The sequence below is a fragment of the Astyanax mexicanus genome, chromosome 1 (genome assembly GCF_023375975.1).
Source record: "Astyanax mexicanus isolate ESR-SI-001 chromosome 1, AstMex3_surface, whole genome shotgun sequence".
Lineage (NCBI taxonomy): Eukaryota > Metazoa > Chordata > Actinopteri > Characiformes > Acestrorhamphidae > Astyanax > Astyanax mexicanus.
Genome location: NC_064408.1, coordinates 85,422,234 through 85,445,770, shown reverse-complemented (window position 1 = coordinate 85,445,770; position 23,537 = coordinate 85,422,234). Strand labels below are relative to the sequence as shown.

The window sequence follows — 23,537 nt, the reverse complement described above, 5'->3', positions numbered from 1 at the left end:
TCCTGGTACATGTACAGTCAAAAGTTTGGACACACCATTTCATTCAGTGGTTTTCTTTACTTGTATTTCTACATTTCTACACTGTAGATTAAAATCAAAGAACCTTGAATTTTAAAGAAACACGTATGGGGTTATACAGTAAAAATAAATAAAGTAATAAAGTATCACTTTATTTGGATGGTCCATTAGAGATGCCTTACAGGTGCTTAACTCGCATTCAACTGCATGTCTATTAAATGCAACTGAACTCTAAAGTGAATGAAAATGATTCTCTATAGCAGGGGTCACTAATAGGCGGACCGTGGACGGTTCCGGACCCAGACGTTGTCCAATGCGGACCCAAACCGATAAACTACAGTGAAGGATTTAATTTTGACAGTGATCATTTAAAGCGGCGTAACTTTTTCTTGTTCGCACTGCAGCGGCGCGGCATTGCTCCCAATTGCTTTCTCCACCTTTCTCTCGCAGCTTGGTGGCGTGTCTCCTGAAAGAGCAAGTGGTTTATCTGCCACCAGCAAGAATGGCAGAGCTGTGGTTCAGTGCTGTGTATGAATGAGACAGTGTTATTCTTTTATCGCCCGGTGAACCCCGCTAAAACATCCAGTGCTCTCCTCTGCCAATCAGATCTGTGCAGACCGCTGCTCCGGCTGTTGAATTGGGACGCGGGAAAATCCGCCTTTATAAAGAGATAGAGAGCCCGAGAACTGGCGGATAAAATGAGAATGGACAGAAACAGAAACACCGAGCGCGAAAGAGAGACAGGGGAGGAATGTACAAAAAATCTATATTTTACTATATATATATATATATATATATATATATATATATATATATATATATATGCACTATGAAATGGAACCCTACACCTGACCATAAACCTATCTCTAATCTTAATATTTTATGGGTTAAGTTTAATTTTAGATTTACAGTTTAGGCTGAGATTTGGGTTAGGGCTGGGTTTTACAGTTGAATTGTGGTTTAGGTTAGGCTTAGGTTTAGGTTTAGGTCTAAGGTAGGTTCTATAGAGAATACTTTTCATTCAAATAAGAGTTGCATTTAATAGACATTCGGTTGAATGTTTGTTGAGTTTCTATGAGTCATCTGTTTTGGACCATCCAAATAAAGTGATACCCAGTATAAATATTATTTATACTGCTGGTTCTGCAGCATAGCCACTTTTTTGACAGATTTGCATACTCTTGGCATTCTCTCAGTCAGCTTCATGAAGTAGAGTCACCTGGACTGCTTTCCAACGGTCTAGAGGAATTCCCAGAGGTGCTGAAAACTTGTTGGCTGCTTTTCCTTCACTCTGCAGCCCAAATCTTCCCAAAGCATCTGGGGTTTATGTTGTGATTTTGGAGGCCAAACCCTTTTTTTTTTTTTTTGACTACATAAATACATATGTGTTTCTTCATAGGTGATATCTTTATAGCCAAACCTATGAATGAGGTATATGTATGAATGAACTGTATGAATGAGAAAATGTGTATATCGTTGCTGTCTATTGAAAAATAAGTATTGCCAAAAGAGCAACTTTACAAAAGAGAGAAAAAAAACCTTCTAAACTTTCAATGGAAGTATATTTCATTTGAAATTAAATTTCAGGTGATTTTTTAGGTATTTCTATTGGTCTTTTCATCAAGAAATGGCACAGTGTAAGGAACAGTTTGTCTGTTTAAAATGTTTAAAATGTAGTAAACTAAAAATGGACAAAAATGGAGATACTTGTTTTATGTTAGACAGCGACAATATATGTCTGGTACTATATAACAGGTAAAACACAACCCTTTGGCATGTACTGTCTCACACGATTCTCCAAAACACAATTCACCATAAAAACATATCTTAATAAATGTGCCAGGACAGTAAATGTCAGGACAATATATTCCAGGAAAGCATACAACAAAGCAAGGTGCCCAAAAGAAAAAAGAACCCAAGACAATAAGTCAGATTAGTCAGATTGATATAATTTAGGACAAAAAACACCAGGCGTAAATATACTATAGGACAATATACTCCAAGATAAAAATATACAGGGAACATAACACAGGAAGATGATAAAATCTGCACCTAACATCTTTGGTTACACATAGGGCCCATTCCCTCCCCCTAAACTCTACACTCCCTAAGCTGCTGTAGCCTTTTATGATCTGATCAGCAACATTTAACCCAAACATGAAGACCCGACACCTAACAGCTCGGTTTCTGTGGCCGTTTCTGATCCAAAACACCTAACCTTACCATCACAAATACATTACTCCTCATCCACTACACCACAAGCTCTTCACAAGGGGTCATCAAGGCCCACAACACCTCTGGAAAAGCTCAACAGTGAATTAAATATGTAATCATGCAAACATATCTTAAACAATCTATTCCAGCACAATGGACACATTCCCACACAACATATCCCAGGCCAACACACATTTCACAGCCCAAAATTCCTATCATCTAATATTAGGACAGAGATTTTCCTTAGGCTGCTGTGAGCTGTCCAGTGCTGAACAGTGCTCTCACTGCAGATGTTTAGGGACTGTCAGTGTGTTCTGGCCGTCAAATATGACCCGGATCAGTCTCACAGATTCTCCACAGTATGATTGAGATTTCCAGTTCTCAATATATTCCCTGTGCCAGTGTGCAGTGTACATCCACCCACACACACACACATTAGTGCACACTGAATCAAACCTGTTGCTGCTGAAAAATATACACATAAATATAAATATAAATATATACAGCTCTGGAAAAACAAAAAAAAATAGACCATTTAAAAATTATCTTTTATTTTATTTTACCAAATTAAAAACAGAAAAACAAGAACAATCAAGAGAAAGATGGACTCATGCCAGGAAACCAACAATTTAATTAAATTTAATTAAACTCTATCAGTTCTGCCAAAAAAAAATAATCAGATATCCATACTTTTTTCTAGAAAAGTGTGATGAGAGCCAAATGTCCCTGGTTAAGGTATAACTTGGTAAAGGATATTATACCATTTAATAGGTAAAATATCTGTCTGTATATTAAAAATAAACAGAAATCTTGAGCAACATCTATTTGTTTGTTCTGTTAAAGATATGTGTACCTGTACATAAACTCATTCAAGCCAGCAAATAGATATACAGCTCTGGAAAAAAATAAAAAATAAGAGACCCCTTCAGTTTCTGAATCAGTTTCTCTGATTTTGCTATTTATAGGTATATGTTTCAGTAAAATGAACATTGCTGTTTTATTCTATAAACTACAGAAAACATTTATCCCAAAATCTGAATAAAAATATTGTCATTTGGAGCATTTATTTGCAGAAAATGAGAAATGGTTGAAATAACAAAAAAAGGATGCAGAGCTTTCAGACCTTAAATAATGCAAAGAAAACAAGTTCATATTCATAAAATTTTTGCAGTTCAGAAATCAATATTTGGTGGAATATCCCTGGTTTTCATGCATCTTGACATGTTCTCCTCCACCAGTCTTACACACTGCTTTTGGATAACTTTATGCCACTCCTGGTGCAGAAATTAAAGCAGTTCAGTTTAGTTTGATGGCTTGTGATCATCCGTCTTCCTCTTGATTATATTCCAGAGGTTTTCAATTTGGTAAAATCAAAGAAAACCATCATTTTTAAGTGGTCTTATTATTTTTTTCCAGAGCTGTATTTTTGTTTTTCTAATAATGATGTTTGTTATGACTCATTGTGCCAGTCTACAGAAATCATTGACAGCCTAATATTGCTATGCTATTTATGTCCATCGTGAATGTATGTAAATCTCCTACTCCTACTCTCCAACTGTATATATCATATTTACATTCTGAATCAACAGGTTTGAGGCAACGCACACTGGTGTTTGTGTGTGTGGGTGTGGGCTGGCACACACTGACTGACTTTGTTGCATAACTCACTGTCCTGCAACTGAATGAATGGAAATATTATGTAAACAGTTGGACAGTTGCACTTGCACATGCCCAGTGGGAGTAATAACAGTAAATCAGATTGTTGCGGCTGCATGTGTGTATGTGTACGTTTTCCCACCCGTGTCCGGCACGCTTAAATGGTCCCATCACTTATTTATCCTTTGCATTTCTGCATGCTAAATTAGGATGCCATCTGTTCGCTCCATGTATAGGTGAAGGCAATATGGCGTGTGCACTGATTAACACTGCGTTTGTACAGGAATAGTTTGGAGAAAGATTCATTTTACAGCCTTCTTCTTTACTCCAAATATAGTCAGCCAATCAGCCAAGACAGAGCAAGCTGCCACAGACAGCAGCAAAAGCTTAGATGTAGCATTAATGTTATTTTTTCACCAATCCAACACTGACTGATCTGATCTGAATTTCTTATTGATGAGCCGATATCAGCCGATACTGATCTGATCTGATGGTTGTGTTTGTATAAATAATATATCCACATGGTTAAGATGAGCTTGTAATGGGCTTGTAAATAAGGTTTAATTAACAGTTTTAAAATGTAATAAGCCTCCACGCAGTACTAAATGCTCTGTTCAGTGCTGGTCTGAAGACCATACTCTACATGTGATTCTTCTGTGAGTTAAAAAAAATAAAAATGTTTTTTTTTTTTACTTTTGTTTTTTACATTTTGCGACCTTTTTGACAACCACAAACTTTGTATTTGTATTTTATTGAGATTTTAAGTGATAGACCAACACAAAGTAGCACATCATTGTAAAGTGGAATGAAAATGATACATGGTTTTCAAAATTTTAATCAAATAAAAATCTGAAAGGGGTAACCAGCAAAGACTCCAGCCCCCTATATGAATACTATAACAGAAGCACCTGCAATTACAGCTCTACAAGTCCTTTTTTGTATATGTCTCTACCAACTTTGCGCATCTAGAGACTCAATGAGCTCAGTGAGGTAGGTCAGGTAGGTCACCATCCAACACATGAATGAGTTTGGGTAGACGGCCATGTCTTGGTATGTTTGCAGTTGTAGAATACTTTTTCTATTTTTGGATGATGGATGCTCAAAGCTTGGGATATGTTTTTATAATCTAACCCTGCTTTAAATTCTCCACAACTTTATCTCTGAGCATTTATCATGTTTGTTCCACTTCAAAAGTATGTACTAACCAACTTTATGTTGTTCTATCACTTAATATCTCAATAAAACACATTTAATTTTGTGGTTGTAAGCTGACAACGTGAAAAAAAAGTTATAGGGGTAACAATACTTTTGCAAGCCACTGTAGTTATGGATATTTACAAATATTAAAGAGTTTTCAACTAAATTCTCCTATTTACCTACTGATGACTCTCCTCAGTACTGCTGGCTAAGCAATAAATGTGGGTGTAAATAGTGCTACGTGTACAATAGATTATGCTCTAAAAACTGTCACAAAAACAAAGTCTAGCAACTGGATTGATTGATTCAAATAGTTGATACACAATCCATTAAAATGGGCCTGTATCTGCTTCAATCCTAAGTTACTTGATTGGCTTGGGACATTCCTACGTAACACCACACCTACAGCCACTGATAAAAGCTACAAAGAACTGTGCTGCACAATCTGTATTTTCACAGATACAACATACATGGAATTGCTGCATGTGTCTAAGAAAAGTTGTTGAAACTATCTATAAAAAAAGTAATAGTATGTCAAAAGTTTTCAGACTGATTCAACAGTACGACTCGACACAAAAGAAATCTTCTGTCCACCATCTTTCTATTCTCTCTTCTGGGCCAAGAAAATAAATGTACAAAATCCAAGGCATAGTTAGGGTTGATTACAGAGAATTATACCACAGTTAGTTCCAATCCTGCAATGTGATTGGCTGAAAGGCGTTTTATGAGTGACATTATGAGCCAGTAATGCACTGTAACCGAAGCTCTCCGTGTATTACTCCTCCACATACAGGTAACCTAGCAATGATGCAGCTCTTACAAACCAAATGCGATGTAATTTCTACACCACTGCGAGCCGTTGGATCCCATAGGCACAGTGCAGAAAGGCCATGTCTCCAATAGGCGGTGCAGGCAAAGAAGCGGTCCCACAAATAAATAAGCCCAGCGATTTGAAAATACGCATTATTACACACATTATCAGCCACCAATATCAGGTTAAGAGCTGTTAATAATAAAATAAAAGCTTAATTGTATATATTTACCAGTTAATATAGGGTATTTTAAGCTGAATGTAAGGTGGACTCTTGTAATTCCATCTTGCCGCTGGGGGCGCCGAAGTAAACAAATCTTTAATTCTTAAACAATATTTTCTTTCAAAGTCAAATGAGCACCGAACTTTAATCTACACAGATTTCTCTCCTGAAAACTGTTTTTATTTGGCTGATAATAGATAATAGTTGCTATTCTAGCAACAATGCAGTGCTTACAGCGCAGCTACAAACAAAGCAGCAATGGAACAATTTTATCTTGCGAAGTGTTTATAACCAAAAAGACCGCATTTTCTCATCCTTTTAACTCCTAAATCTTTTAGTAAACAGTGATAATGGAACTGTGGTATAATCGCAATGATACACTCGAGGTTCCTGCTATAACCTGTAATATTGGCACTCCTCTGCTGCTCTAAAGCACTCGGCCTGTAGTCTCATGCCTACAGTATTACATGTTATAGCACCAACCTCTCGTGTATTATTGCTTAAATATTGTTAAGACACAGACACAAAACAGACTGTTCATTTAGGAAATCTGCTCACTGCTGGAATATGTAGACGCTTGGACGCTTGAAGGACTGGTGATTTGAGCCACAAGCTAAATCAGGAGCAGAATTCCAGGCCTTCTGTATCAACATTAGTAAAAATCTCACTCTCAACCATGACCTGAGACTGCACTGCACTGTGACTGACCAGGCAGCCGAATACAGCTCTAATAGAAGGGCAATTACTGATCCATTACCCATTAATCAATAATTCAACACAAAGAAAAGAAGCAGAGAGAGAGAGAGAGAATGACAGAGCAAAATGAAGTCAGAGACAAGAGAGCAAAATGGAACAGAAAATGAGAAAAGAGTGATCTGTGGTAAACGGAAACAGATAATGAGAAAGCAATTACTTTTATTCTTACTATGAATATTCTTATTCTTAACTGCAGCACTATCATTCTTCAACTTCTATAATACAACTAAACTGTAACTTTAGTTTATCTAACAGCTGTAATAATCAAAGTGTAACACTGTATTCTCCTCATTTCTTAAATGATTCATCTGTAACAATACATTTTATTATTGTAACAAGACTAGCGTTACTAACAATACATGCTGCTAACTCTGTAACATGATTAAACTGTAACACTAAAATTTACAGATGGAAAGACTGATCGTCTATGTATTGGTATCAGACCATTTTCAGCCAAAATATGCAATTGGCCAGATTCTAGGAGTTTAAATTCGCAACACTACATTCTCCATTCTCTCCAACTGAACCACCATAAGCATACATTTCTGTTAACCTCTGTAACATGATGCAACTGTGACATTACATATTACCATTTCGGTACAAAAAATTTAATGTAACACTACTTTTTTTTTACTTCTGTAACACAGTTGAACTGTAACACTTCATTCTCCTACTTCTGTAACACAGTTGAACTGTAACACAACATTCTCCTACTTCTGTAACACAGTTAAACTGAAACTCTACATTCTACAGTTTTTTGTAATACAGTTACACTGAAACCCTACATTCCACAGTTTCTGTAACAATTAAACTGTAACACTACATTCTCCTACTTCTGTAACACAGCTGAACTGTAACACTACATTCTCCTACTTCTGTAACACAGTTGAACTGTAACATTACATTCTCCTACTTCTGTAACACAGTTGAACTGTAACACTCCATTCTCCTACTTCTGTAACACAGTTGAACTGTAACACTACATTCTCCTACTTCTGTAACACAGCTGAACTGTAACACTACATTCTCCTACTTCTGTAACACAGCTGAACTGTAACACTACATTCTCCTACTTCTGTAACACAGTTGAACTGTAACTCTACATTCCACAGTTTCTGTAACAAAGTTGAACTGTAACACCACATTCTCCTACTTCTGTAACACAGCTGAACTGTAACACTATATTCTCCTACTTCTGTAACACAGTTGAACTGTAACATTACATTCCTCTACTTCTGTAACACAGTTGAACTGTAACATTACATTCCTCTACTTCTGTAACACAGTTGAACTGTAACACTCCATTCTCCTACTTCTGTAACACAGCTGAACTGTAACACTCCATTCTCCTACTTCTGTAACACAGTTGAACTGTAACACTACATTCTCCTACTTATGTAACACAGCTGAACTGTAACACTACATTCTCCTACTTCTGTAACACAGCTGAACTGTAACACTACATTCTCCTACTTCTGTAACACAGTTGAACTGTAACACTACATTCTCCTACTTCTGTAACACAGCTGAACTGTAACACTACATTCTCCTACTTCTGTAACACAGCTGAACTGTAACACTACATTCTCCTACTTCTGTAACACAGTTGAACTGTAACTCTACATTCCACAGTTTCTGTAACAAAGTTGAACTGTAACACTACATTCTCCTACTTCTGTAACATAGTTGAACTGCATTGCATCATTCTCCTACTTTTGTAACACAGTTAAACCCAAACTCTATATTCTACAGTTTTTGTAAACCAGTTTAACTGAAACACTACATTCCACAGTTTCTGTAACAATTAAACTGTAACACTACATTCTCCTACTTCTGTAACACAGTTGAACTGTAACACAACATTATCCTACATCTGTAGCTCATTTGAACTGTAACGCAACAGTTTCCTACTTCTGTAACACAGGTAAACTGTAACACTACATTTACCTACTTCTGTAACACAGTTAAACTGAAACAGTACATTCCATAATTTCTGTAACACAGGTTAACTGTAACACTACATTATTTTACTTCTGTGACAGTTGAACTGTAACACTACATTCTACAGTTTCTGTAACAGTTAAACTGAAACACTACATTCTCTTATTTTTGTAACACAGTTAAACTGTGAATTTGCATTCAATAATCAAGCCATAACAGTACATTCTTCCACCTCTGCAACAAAATGAACTTGTAAGGCTGCTAATGCTATATTACACACTCATTGTAACATGATTAAATTGTAGGTCCCTCTGGATGAAAAGCAATATTCCGGTTGGAGTCTCCAGGGTTCAGCTGGCAGGAGAGGAAGCTGTTGTGAGTCTAAATGCAGATGAGGTGGAACAGGAGCAAGTGGTGAATTCAACACTCGGGTGGGTCCCAGAGCGGATAGAGCACAGTGGGTTGTGTGTGACGCTGGTATGAATGTACTGGGCACAGCAAAATTGCTAGGCACAAAACAGATGAGCTACATTTTAGAACTGCACAGGTGTATTCATGTGGAACTACGAAATACGTTTAAAGAGATCATTAACATCATTAACAGAGCTATTAGTGTTTTAACTTGATTCATTGCTGATATATCTGTCTCTATATTTACAGTGTGTGTGTGTGTGTGTGTGTGTGAGTCTGACCTCTGCTGGTGTCCCAGGTCCTGCAGCAGTGTGTCTGTGTGTTTCTGCAGCACGCCTGGATCCACATGGCTCAGTTTCTTCACCTCACTGCGGACAAAATACCAGAGCTCCTTCACGCCCTTCTCCACCTTCCTCCTGTACTCCTCCTGCTCCCGGCCCGGACCAGCTGCAGAGAGAGGAGAGAGAGAAACACAGTATAGAGTGTTTAGAATGAGTAATTGTGTGTGTATTTCCAGCTCCATGCACTGTGGACTGAACCTCTCAGTACACTAACATCCCTGTTGTGGGGATCTTGGGCCAGTGTCCATATCCAATATTACACATTTATATGCCAATATATACATTTATAACATATAACAGAGAGACCAGACACCCCGTACATCTTTAGAAACAAATGCTACATGTATTCTGTATGTCACATCTTAGCCTGTGTCCTGTGTTTTTTCCTTCTTTTGGTTCTATGTGCTTCTGCCCTCTGTTTTCCTGTCTGTGTTCCCAGCCATGTGCTTTTCTTAAGCACATGGCATTGTTTTGTTATTGTCCTGTCTCCGCCTTAGCCCCGCCCTGTCATCTGTAATCCCTCCTGTCTCATTTGTAACCCCACCGCCTTGTTAATTTCACAGGTGTCCCATGTGTGTGCCTGTGTATAAATACCCCATGTGCTCCTTTGTTCTCTGTCGTGCTTTTTGTTTGTCCTGTTACTCTGTTTGAATCTTGGTTATGTGTGTTTGTTGAGCCTTTGTCCTGCTGTGTTTTTGTCTACAGTGTTCTGGTTAGTTTTCTTTAGTTTGTTTCTTTGTTTGATTATTCTGCTTGTTTGTTTAAGTCTATTAGTTTATCCTTTGTTTTACAGTGTTTGTTTATGTAACCTTATTCTTTTTAGTTTGCCCCTAGTGTTTTGTTTATTTTCATTATGGAAAATAAAAGCGACTTGCGTTTGCATCCTGCCTCCTCTTCCGTGTTACACTGTATTTTCTATGTTTAATGTTTTGCCTGATTCTTTGTCCTGTGATCATGTTTTTGTAAAGCTGCTTTGTGACAACACCAGTTGTAAAAAGTGCTATACAAATATATTTGTACTGTCCTCACTAAGGTGTAGGAACCCAGTTAGACAGTAAGGTAAACTTTCCTTATTCGTGATGTAAGCTTTTTATTGGAAATTCTTCTCATCCACTCACAAGGTCAGGAAAGTGAAACTAAAAATAAAACAATCAAGAATATAATTAGGTTCTAATTCCTTTCTATAAAGGCTAAGATAAGTAATTTACATAAATCAGACAAGCTAAACTAATGACCTTGACATTCACAGTCACATGCAGTGTCAAACTAACCTATAGCTAGCATTTAGCATCATCAAACAATTGTTTTTACTCTATCATCCACAATTTCCTTTATAACTATTTTTAACACCATAAATTCGACATGAACTATGAAGTTACCAAAAAAAAACAAAGTCTAATAATATTAACAAAGGAATACATACAAGTGATGCCTCTGCTGGGGCAAATAAGTCCAAATTTCTTTGGGAGGCCTTCTTACAGCACATTAACCTCAGCTTGCCTTGCTGCAACTAACTTCCTGCCTCCCACTTCCTGTTTCTAACTCTGACGACATACGTCAAAATAAAAGTCTACATTGCTGTTACATTAATTGCACATTAAATAAAAGTCCCAAAATGTTTTATATCTGCCTGAAGGCAGCACACTCCCCGTCTGACCTTAAAGGTCACTATTAACCAATAATGTCACTGCTTTTAAGTTTCAGTCTTTGGCAGCAGAAGAACTACTTCCGACACCGGTCTCAGGAGCGGCTTGGATTCTTTGCCCGCTGTCTTCAGCTCAACTTTCCTCACTCTGCCGTCCCTGCCAGGGACCACCGGTGTAATCACTGCCATGGGCCACGCATTGCGTGCAACTTGACTGTCCTTCAGGATAACAATGTCTCCTTTTTTCACATCCCGTCGTATCTCTCTCCACTTTCGTCAGGTTTGCAGAGTGGGAAGGTATTCCTGTCGCCAGCGGCGCCAGAAACAGTCTGCAAGGGCTTGCACCTGTCTCCATTGCCTGCTGAGAAGATCCTTTCCCGTGAATTCCCCATGTGGTGAAGGAACTCCTGCCTTCTGGGTGAGAACCATCGACGGGGACAGCACAAAGGGTGACTCTGGGTCAGTGGAGACTGGAACAAGGGGTCTGGCATTGAGTATTGCAACCACCTCTGCCATGAGAGTGTTCAAGACATCATGAGTGAGCTGGACATTCTCCTGCAGCAGGATGGCATCCAGGATCCTTCTTGAGAGGCCTATTAAACGTTCCCATGACCCTCCCATGTGTGATGAGTGAGGTGGATTGAACACCCATGAACACCCTCGTTGGCTCAAGAACTGCTGGACTGAACTGTTTTGACTGAGTCCCAGTTCCTTTGCAGCAGCGACGAAGTTCGTTCCGCAGTCTGATCTTATTTGCTTAGCAGGTCCTCTGATCGCAAAGAAACGTCTAAGTGCATTAACACAACTAGAGGTGTCCAAAGAGTCGATGAGCTCAATATGCACGGCTCGGGAGCTCATGCAACAGAAGAGCATCGCCCATCTCTTGTTTTGGGCCTGTCCGCCTCGTGTGCGCCTTGACACGACTGGCCAAGGTCCGAACACATCCACTCCTACATAGGAGAAAGGTGGGCATGTGTGTAGTCGTTCCGAAGGTAAGTCGGCCATAAGTTGTTCCTCTGTTCTGCGCCGTAACTTCCGACACACAACGCACTTGTATAGCTCAGAAGCAATGAGCCGTTTTCCGCCTATGACCCAAAGGCCTGTAGCTCTCAGGTTCCCTTCTGTGAAGTGTCGCCCTTGATGCTTAACATCTTCGTGACACTGCCGCACTAATAGCAGGGAAACATGACTGTTCTTGGGCAAGATGATGGGATTCTTTTCCGGACTGCTCAAGTCAGCATGTTTTAGTCTGCCACCAACGCGAATCAGATCTCCTTCAAGAACTGGTCTTAGCTTCTGAAGAGAACTGTCTTTAGTTACAGCCTTTCTGCTCTCAAGTGTTCTGAATTCCTTAAGGTATGCATCTTCTTGCGCTGCTCTGATAATGATGTGTCTGGCTTGAGACAACTCATCCGGATTTCGTGGGAGGTTGCAGTAGTGCCACCCCTTGCACTGACTGGACTTGTTCTTGTAAGATCTGGCTATGTGGATGAGTAGAGAAATTGCCCTAGTGAGAGAGCGCATTGATGAGAAGCGCTGGAATCGTGCGGAATTGAGTCTTGTGATTTGACTCTGAGTCAAAAGACTGCTCACGTCAGGGCGTATCTCCGCGTCTGATTCCGGGTTTAAAAGTTCAAATACTTCCTTCGAGGCTTCATCAAGTGGACTTTGTTTGTATAGAAAGTCCGGTCCCGTGAACCATGTGGTCTGTGCCAGTTGCGACGCAGGAACTGCCCGAGATGCGTGGTCAGCAGGGTTGTTTTCTGTACTGACATAGTGCCACTGGTCAGGTGTTGTGAACTGACGTATTCTGCGAACTCGATTGTGAACGTAGACATAGAAGCGTTTGGTCTGATTGTGAATATAACCCAGCACTACCTTGCTGTCACAGTAGAACTTAACCGCATCCGGCTTCATGTCCAGCTCGTCTTGTATGAGTTCAGCGACTTCGACGGCTAATACTGCGGCACACAGTTCTAGCCGAGGGATAGTTGGTTCTGACTGTGGAGCTAGCTTAGCCTTCCCTAAGATGAATCCTACTTGGATGTCTCCATCAGCTTGTTTGGATTTCAGATACGCCACCACTCCAATGGCCTTGGTGCTTGCATCAGAGAACACACATAACTCTGTGTGCTCAGCCCTGGACAGTGATGTCGCAGTGTATGCACGTGGGATGTGCAGCTTGCTTAAATCATGCAACGACTCTCGCCATGATTCCCATTGTTTCAGCTTTTGCTCTGGTAGCGGTGCATCCCAGTCACACATGTCGACACTGAGTTCTCTCAGGAGACTTTTGCCTTCAATGGTCACAGGTGCGACCATGCCCAGCGGATCAAAGACGCTGTTCACCGTAGACAACACTCCTCTGCGAGTGAAGGCCTTCTTCTCTTGCGAGACAGCAAATGTGAACGTGTCTGTTGTGGTCTCCCACAATAGTCCTAAGCTGCGTTGCACAAGCGTAGCTTCACCACTGAAATCAAGGTCCTTCACGACTGCCCTGTCTTCTGGTGCAAAGGCTTGGAGGACGACGTCGCTGTTTGAAGCGAACTTGTGCAGCCTCAGGTTTGACTCACTGAGGGAGGCCTGTGTTCTACGCAGGAGGCTGATGGCTTCAGCACTAGTAGGTAGGCTAATGAGCCCATCATCGACGTAAAAATGACGTTCCACGAACTGGACTGTGTCCGCTCCATGTCTGTAGGCACCTTCTTGGATGGCCCTCCTGAGACCGTAGATGGCGACAGATGGTGACGGACTGTTTCCAAAAACGTGGACCCTCATTCTATAGTCGATGATGTCCTTGGACATGTCGTTGTCCCTGTACCACAAAAAACGCAAATAGTTCCTGTGGTCGCTGTGAACAAGGAAGCAGTGGAACATCTGCTGTATGTCAGCGATCACTGCAACCTGCTCCTTCCGAAAGCGGATCAGCACCCCAATGAGTGAATTATTGAGATCTGGTCCTGTGAGAAGAACATCATTCAGAGATGTTCCAGAATATTTGGCACTTGAATCGAAGACCACGCGAATGTTCTCAGGCTTTTGTGGGTGATAGACTCCGAAGATTGGCAGATACCAACACTCTTCATTGTCTTCTAGTGACGGAGCTACTTCTGCGTGTTTCTTTTCAAATACTTTCTTCATGAATTCCAGAAACTGGTCTTTCATTTCCGGTTTCCTCCATAGTGTCTTCTCCAGCGCAGCGAAGCGAGTGTATACTTGTTTGCGGTTGTTGGATAAGCGCTGTCGAGGGACCCTGAAGGGTAACGGAGCGACCCAGTTGTTTGACTTGTCTCTGTAGACTTCTCGGTCCATGATCTCCAGGAAGATTGTGTCCTCAATGGATGGGGCAGGTCTGTTGTCGCTCTCTGTCTCGTTGAACACTTTCTGTCCAATGGCGTCCAGTGATGGTTTTGTGGACTTACTGTTCTGCTTCTCGCCATGAGACATAGTCTGAGTCAGCTTTATGAAGCTTTTGCAGGGTGTAAGGAGAGAGGGACGGCCATTCTCCAGCACATTGGTCTTAAATGTCCCCACGACTGGTCTATGTGCACTCCCTAAACACACATCCCCGACAAGCACCCATCCTAGTTCCAATTTTTGTGCGAAAGGAGCATCTGGAGGTCCACTCACTTGCTGCAAGACTTTATGGACTCTGACGAGATCTCTGCCGAGCAGGATAAGTATCTCCGCATTGTGGTCAAGCTCAGGTATGTATGGTGCTACACTCCTGAGGTGTGGATGGTGACGGGCTGCGTCAGGTGTGGGTATTTCAGAGCGATCATTGAGTATTTCATTACACTCAATTAGAGGCGGAAGTGGTAGACTGGTTTGCCCATCCAGAGATTCAACTTGGAACCCTTCTGCCTTGCGGCCTGACGTCTCCACCAGCCCCGCACAGGTCTTAAGTGAGTAAGGGAAAGACTGGCCTTTGATGTTAAAAAGCTCAAAGAAGTCGGATCTGACCAATGAACGATTACTTTGGTCGTCCAGGATTATGTACATCTTGGTCGCTTTCTCACGTTGACCTTGGGGATATACTCGTCCCAGGCAGATCTTTGAGCAGGATCTTGCTGTTCGGCCTGGACCACAAACCTGTGTGCAGCTGGAACGGTGTGACTGTGCTGTCACCAGCTGGTACTTCTTCCTCCCCGCCGTTGTCTGGCAGCGGTGGACGCCCTTTCGCAGCTTGAGGTGGAGGACCTGGGTGCATGGCAGCATGATGACGGTCACTGCCACACTCAGCACACTTCAGAATTGCCTTACAATCTTTAGCGAGATGACTAGCGGACATGCAGCATTTAAAACACATCCCGTTGTCTTTGAGAATGCTCTTCCTCTCCTCAAGCATCTTTCCTCTGAACGCTCTGCATTTCTGCAGCGGGTGTGGTTTGTTGTGGATGGGACAATTTTTCTCTGGCCCTTCAGCTTTTTTCTCAGGTATATCTGCAAGCGGATCTTTACCTGAAGAAAACTCTGTCTTCTGAACAGATACTTTGCTTGCAAAGTTGCGTGAAGCTGCTTTGTCTGATTTCAAACTGCTGCTGTTGCTAGATGGTAGGACAAAACTGGGATCGTTCCTTCTCCGTGCTTCGTGACTGATGAAATTGACAAAGACATCAAATGGAGGGAAATAGCCGTGGTTCTTTTCTTTAAACCTTGAGCCAATTGCGAGCCATTTCTCCTGAAGCCCATAGGGTAGTTTGTCAACGATGGGCCCAATTCCCCTGGCTGTATCCAGGTATGCCAATCCTGTGAGGTAACCTTCTCCTCTAGCACCTTGCAGTTCCATGAGGAGATCGCCTAGGTCCCTCAGTTTCCCGTAATCTTTTGTTGATATTTTTGGGAATTCATCCAGTCGTTTAAACAGAGACTTCTCCATGACCTCGGGCGCAGCATAACACTGCTGGAGGCGCTCCCATGCCTTCTGTAGTGCTACATCTGGGCGTCCTACGTGCACAGAGCGTATGCGCTTAATGTGCTTGACAGACTCTGGTCCGAGCCACTTAATGAGCAGATCCAGCAATTCAGTGCAAGTGAGCCCCAGGCCTGCAGTGGCATTATCGAACGATGACTGCCACGCCATGTAATTTTCGGGTTTGTCATCAAATTGGTAGAGGCTGGTGCTCACTAATTCTCGACGAGCCAGGTAACGTGCTAGGTGTTCTGTTTCAGGTGCCACGTGTGAGGTTGATGGAACATTGCGAGGAAGGTATGGTGGCGTCATTGCACTCAGCGCTGGTTTCTGAAGGAAATGCGCTTTCTTGGCGTTTTCAGGGCGTCCACTATTTCGATTTGGACTAGTTTGGTTTCCAGTATGAGGTACGCTCTGATATGATGGCTTGCTGTGGCCAACTGGCCTGCTGAGAGCCTCCCCCTGTTCATGTACATCATCCTCGTTCGGACCTATCGCTGATGAAGGGTGCCATGTAATGTAGCTCTCTTCAGACATTGCTGCATCATGTGCTGGGTCGGGAAGAGACACTGGAATACCGTGTCGGCGCAGTGTGGTTTGTGCTGCAACATACTCTTGCGTGCGTGTTGCCATTTCCTCTTGAAGGACCTCATGTGAAGATAAACCAGACTTAACTGAATTCTCTTGATATTCAGCCGATTCCAACGCTTCAGCCTGTGCTTCTGCTGCGGCTGCCTCCTTTTGTGACTCAAGTGCGCTTAATTCAGCTTCCAGCTTTGCCTTTCCCAACTCTAGATCTGCTTTAACCCTTCCCAACTGTGCCTCTGTGGTAGCCCTCTCAACTTTGAGCCTTGCCTCTTTCTCTGCAAATTCAGCCCGTACCTTTGCAGCCTGTGCTGCTGCTCGCGCCTTGACAGCGGCACTGGATGTAGATGAGCGAGAGCTCCTTGACTTGTGTGTATGTACTGATGCATTCTCAGCCTTCTCACTCATTCTTTCTGCTATTTTAGATGTTGCACTCCAGCTGAATTACACTTTTTCACTGTACTGTCCTCACTAAGGTGTAGGAACCCAGTTAGACAGTAAGGTAAACTTTCCTTATTCGTGATGTAAGCTTTTTATTGGAAATTCTTCTCATCCACTCACAAGGTCAGGAAAGTGAAACTAAAAATAAAACAATCAAGAATATAATTAGGTTCTAATTCCTTTCTATAAAGGCTAAGATAAGTAATTTACATAAATCAGACAAGCTAAACTAATGACCTTGACATTCACAGTCACATGCAGTGTCAAACTAACCTATAGCTAGCATTTAGCATCATCAAACAATTGTTTTTACTCTATCATCCACAATTTCCTTTATAACTATTTTTAACACCATAAATTCGACATGAACTATGAAGTTACCAAAAAAAACAAAGTCTAATAATATTAACAAAGGAATACATACAAGTGATGCCTCTGCTGGGGCAAATAAGTCCAAATTTCTTTGGGAGGCCTTCTTACAGCACATTAACCTCAGCTTGCCTTGCTGCAACTAACTTCCTCCCTCCCACTTCCTGTTTCTAACTCTGACGACATACGTCAAAATAAAAGTCTACATTGCTGTTACATTAATTGCACATTAAATAAAAGTCCCAAAATGTTTTATATCTGCCTGAAGGCAGCACAATATTTGATTTGTTTTGTTTATTTACTTCATAAAAAAACCCATACTCTAAATATTTTAGCTGTACTGCTAGTAGCACAGTGTCACTTGGTCTTTTTCTGGCATACAATAAATTCATACAATAAATTCATACAATAAATTCATACAATAAATTCATACAATAAATTTGTCAGCAAGTTTTGGTTTGAAATATCAACCAAATCTATGCATCGGCCCAATATTATCCTGCGCCCCTAGTAAAAATACTCATTTCCTGTCATTGCTATTGATTGTTACGGCCATTGCTATTGATTATTACGGCAGTGTGACCTACAGCACCGAGAACCCCTTATAGTAGCCTTACATATCACACTGAAAAAAATGATGCGTAAAATTTACTTAAAAAAAGTTTCGCAACTTTCTGCATCTGCTTTTTAATGTAAATTTAATTTCATGTAAATTTAAGTAACTTCAACTCGGTATCAAAACTTGTTGATGTTACACAGAGAAAATTAGTGTACGGAACTTCAGTTAATCCTTTGTTTTAGTAAATTTACTTAATTTCTGCATAAAATATTACCTAATTACAATTACTTTGTCAGGGCCAGACAGGAAGGAGACTGGTGCAGATACAATAAAATAACTTTTATTAAAGTTATAGAGTAAACAGGGGTAGTCAACAGAAACAGGGTCAATACCAAAAATGCACAGTGTAGAGAAACCATACCATAAACGGAGGACAGTCCAGAGTTCATACACGGAAAGGCAGTAACACAGGTTAGGCAAAAATCCAAAGTACAATATACAGTCCAGGTCATACACGGTAATCCAACACAAGGGAGCAGGCAAAAATCGAAGTCGGTAGAAAACAAAAACAGGATCATACACGGAAAATAGCAAGGGCAAGAGAAACGCTTTGTATTGTAGGATTTACCAAACAGATACTCGGCGAGGTGTGAGCGTGAGCATGGTCCTTAAATACACTGAGTAATCAGTACTCGGGACTTCCTGGTGGCGTCATGTGACGTGTCATGTGATCGGGAGTGTGTGTAGTGTCATGGAGTGGTGCGTTCTGGGTATTGTAGTTGTTACTGTGAGAATCGCAGATAGAGCTGGATGTGGGAGACACAGACGTGCTTTCAGCACCAGACATGACAGTACCCTCCCCCTGAGGAACCGGAGCGGAGGCAGAACGGGGCCGACCCCGGCGACGACCACCCGGCGGACAGGGAGTACCGGCGGGAGGTGCAGGTGTCGGAGCGGAGGTGCCAGACAGACGGGGCTCACCAGAGCGAGAAACCCGACGAGTTGGAGCAGAGGAGGTCGGAGGACGCTTGGGACGTCCACGGGGCCTAGGAGCAGGCTTACCAGGAAAACGAGCATGAAACTCCACGAGCAAGGCAGGGTCCAGCACGTCTTTGGCAGCCACCCAACAACGCTCCTCCGGACCATACCCCTCCCAATCGATAAGGTATTGGAGCACACCCCCACGTCTGCGTGAATCCAGCACCTCCCGGACAGCATACGTGGACGACCCCTCCCCCTCCACAGCCGCGGGTGGAACATCAGCCGGTGCAGCGTCAGCGAGCGGACCCGGGACCATAGGCTTGAGGAGAGATACATGAAAAGAATTATTAATACGATACTGAGGGGGTAACTCCACCTTGTAAGTAACTTCATTAATACGTGACAAAATCTTAAGAGGACCAATAAACTTAGGCAGGAGTTTTCTACAACTACCCTCAAACCTAAAGTCCCGGGTAGAAAGCCACACCCGATCTCCTGGTTGGTAGTCTGGGCTGTCACCACGGTGCTTGTCAGCACGCTCCTTGTACACACGCAGTACCTCAGAGACTTTACGATGCGTGTCTTCCCACACCTGCTCACTGCGCTTCATCCATTCATCCACAGCCGGCACATCAGTGGACACCGCTGTCCAGGGAGCTAGAGGAGGCTGAAAACCCAGAACACACTGAAAGGGGGTGAGGCCAGAGGTAGTATTAACTAGGGAGTTTTGTGCAATTTCAGCCCAAACGAGGTATTGTGACCAATCAGTGGGATGTTTGAAGCAGTATGTGCGGAGGAATTTCCCGAGTTCCTGATTAACCCTCTCACATTGACCATTACATGTAGGGTGGAAACCAGAAGTGAGACTGACATGTACACCGAGATGTTCAAAAAATGCCTTCCACACACGAGAGGTAAATTGAGGACCACGGTCAGACAAAATATCTTCGGGGATACCAAAGTGTCTAAATACATGCATATAAATAGCTTGAGCAGTTTGGAAGGCAGTAGGCAGAGCTGGGAATGGAATAAATTTAACCCCTCTAGAGAAACGATCAACAACAGTGAGAACTGTAGTATAACCCTCAGATACAGGCAGATCAGTGACAAAATCAACAGCAATATGCGACCAAGGTCTCTCAGGTACAGGGAGAGGTAGTAGCTTACCGGCTGGAAGGGTTTTAGGCGTTTTACATTGCGCACAAACAGAGCAGGAGGTAACGAATGAGTGAACATCAGCACGCATAGAATTCCACCAGTAACGGGCAGAGAGTAATTGTAACGTGCGTGTGACACCAGGATGACCAGAGGTTAAAGCGGAATGAGCCCAGGTGATGAGCCTGTCTCGAAACTGGACGGGTACGAACGTTTTACCCTGAGGACAGTCCTCAGAATCGGGCTGATTAGCGTTACTTTGGCGAATCTGATCGTCTAACTCCCATTGAATGGCTGCGATCTGAACAGAGGGAGGAAGAATGCGTTCAGCCTCCTGGGGCTGGGATGCGCTGTCCACAGTGCTGTAAACCCTGGACAGCGCATCAGCTTTAGTGTTACGGTTTCCCGGACGGAACGAGATCGAGAAGTTAAATCGAGAGAAGAAAAGAGACCAACGTGCTTGTCTCGGATTAAGTCGTTTAGCCGTGCGGAGGTATTCCAAATTCTTGTGATCAGTATACACAGTAAACGGATGAACGGACCCCTCCAGCCAGTGACGCCATTCTTCTAGAGCTAATTTCACAGCAAGAAGTTCCCTATCCCCTATCCCATAGTTACGCTCCGCAGGGGAAAGCTTGCGTGAGAAGAAGGCTACAGGAAACAATTTGGGTGGCGACCCACTACGCTGAGAGAGAACCGCGCCAACACCCGATTCGGAAGCGTCCACTTCCACTACGAAGGGCAACTCGGGATTAGGGTGCCTAAGTACAGGGGCTGAAATGAACGCAGCTTTCAGCTCACAGAAAGCGCGATCCGCTTCGGTTGACCACTTCAGGATTTTAGCAGCCCCTTTAGTGAGGGCAGTAAGGGGCGCAGCAATGGAGCTAAAGTTACGGATGAACCGCCTATAAAAATTAGCGAAGCCTAGGAATCGCTGGAGTTCTTTAATGGTCTGGGGCACAGGCCAATTAGTAACGGCAGTCACTTTCTCATCGTCCATCAGGACACCGGAGGAACTGATAACATAGCCGAGAAATGTGACCCTTTGCGTGTGGAACTCACATTTCTCGGCTTTGGCAAACAGGCTATGTTCTCTCAGGCGTTGGAGAACTTGGCGGACATGCTGTATGTGTGTGGGGAGATCTGGGGAATAGATAAGGATGTCGTCTATAAAAAGGACAACAGAGTGATTAATTAGGTCACGAAATATGTCGTTCATAAAGGACTGGAATATGGCTGGGGCGTTAGCAAGACCGTAACTCATGACCAGGTATTCATAGTGGCCGTTGGTGGTGGAAAACGCTGTTTTCCATTCGTCACCCTCCCTGATGCGAATGAGGTTATAAGCACTACGGAGATCGAGTTTGGTGAAGTACACGGCATTACGTAACTGTTCTAATGCTGCTGGGATTAACGGGAGCGGGTAAGCGAACTTTTTGGTAATGTCGTTTAAGCCTCTGTAATCTATGCAGGGTCTCAAACCCCCATCCTTCTTCTTCACGAAGAAGAATCCGGAACCAACAGGGGATTTGGATGGGCGGATGAAACCTTGCGCCAGAGCTTCACTAACATACTCTTCCATAGCCTTCTCCTCATCACGAGACAATGGGTACACACGAGCTTTGGGCAGTACAGAACCCTCTATTAAATCAATAGAGCAATCATAGGGGCGATGCGGAGGTAACTCGGTAGCTTTAGATTTACTAAACACATCAGAAAAATCATAGTACTCGGAGGGAATAGCAGGGGTATCTACAGAATTAGGGCTTTCAACAGAGGTAGATTGCAAAGAGAGTGAAATTAAAGATAAACAGTTCTCACGACAGAAAGGAGACCAGGCAGTGATGTCTCCCAGGCTCCATGAAATGACGGGGTCGTGTGTCTTTAGCCATGGCGCTCCCAAAACCAGTGGATGTTCCGTGCGTGGGAGCACATAGAGAGAGAGCTGTTCCACATGTAGAAAGCTGGCCTGCAGGGTGAGAGGAAGAGTCTGCTGGGTCACAGGTTTGGAGCGTACAGTCTTTCCATCAATGGCATGGATGGGGATAGGTCTAGGGAGATCCTTCGTGGGTATGGCGTACTCCTCAACCAGATCCAGGCTGATAAAGTTCCCCTCCGACCCAGAATCTACAAGCGCTGAGACACAAAACACATCCGTTGGAGTGGTGATAATAACAGGCAACACGAAACATTTTTCTTTAAGTTCAGAAACAGGGGTACATACCACGTTAGCGCGTGGAGTACACTCCACGCGCTGTCCCAGAGCAGACGCTTGAGCAGAATTGGGCCGGAGTTCACAGTCAGCCCTCAGATGACTTGGACCACCACAATAGAGGCACAGGTGAAGGCGAATGCGACGCTGCCTCTCAGTGACGGATAGTCTGGATCGTGTGATCTCCCTAGGTTCAGAGATGGATGCAGGTGCAAATTCCGGAACTGGATTCCCGGACTGGAGTAGTGCAGGGCGAACCACAGGCGTGTGGCTAACAGCTTTGGGTTTACGGGAAAGGAGCTGATCCAGACGGATAGACAGAGTGATCAGCTGATCCAGGGTGAGTGAATCGTCCTTGCATGCAAGTTCTCTTTGAATCTCGGGGTTAAGTCCGTGTCGAAACATGGAGATGAGAGCAGGATCGTTCCAACCGCTGCTAGCGGCTAACGTACGGAACTCCAGAGCAAAGGCTGCCACAGATAGTTTACCTTGCTTCAAGGTAATCAGAAGCTCTCCACTAGATTGCCCATAGCGTGTATGATCAAAAACGCTGCGAAAAATAGACAAAAAAGTGTCGTAGCTGGATTCAGAAATGTTCTCCCAAATAGCTGTAGCCCAGTCCAAAGCCTTGCCAGACAACCGAGAAATTATAAACCCGATTTTAGCTTTATCAGAAGCAGGAGGTGAGTTGCTAAAAAACACGGAGCACTGGAGCAGAAACCCATTACACTTCTCAGTGTTACCGTCATAGACTTCGGGTTTACACACAGCGAAAAAGGGAGTAGTGGTTTCGTTAGGGCTGGCTACAGGACTAACCACTGGGCTAGGGTTCTGGGTGGATAAACCCCGGAGATGACTTATAATCTCGGCTAGCTGCTGCTGTTGGTTAACCTGGTGGCGTGCTAGCTCATCAACAGCTTGGGTCACACCAGCGAGCGTTTGCTGGTGCTGACCTAGAAGCCGACCCTGGTTAGCCAAACCAGACTTAATAGACTCTGTATCCGCAGTCTCTGTCATTACGGCCGAGTATCTTGTCAGGGCCAGACAGGAAGGAGACTGGTGCAGATACAATAAAATAACTTTTATTAAAGTTATAGAGTAAACAGGGGT

At 42.9% G+C, this 23,537-nt stretch overlaps 1 protein-coding gene across 3 annotated transcripts in view; it reads right to left on the bottom strand.

Annotated features, from left to right (window-relative positions):
• The window catches only part of fut8b (fucosyltransferase 8b (alpha (1,6) fucosyltransferase)), a 241,257-nt gene that overhangs the window by 50,447 nt on the left and 167,273 nt on the right, over positions 1-23,537 (bottom strand). For all 3 annotated transcript variants that reach the window (XM_022684459.2, XM_022684479.2, XM_022684488.2), the window contains one exon: positions 9,509-9,674. In XM_022684459.2, coding sequence (XP_022540180.1) covers positions 9,509-9,674 — 166 coding nt within the window. The remainder of the gene's footprint in view (positions 1-9,508; positions 9,675-23,537) is intronic.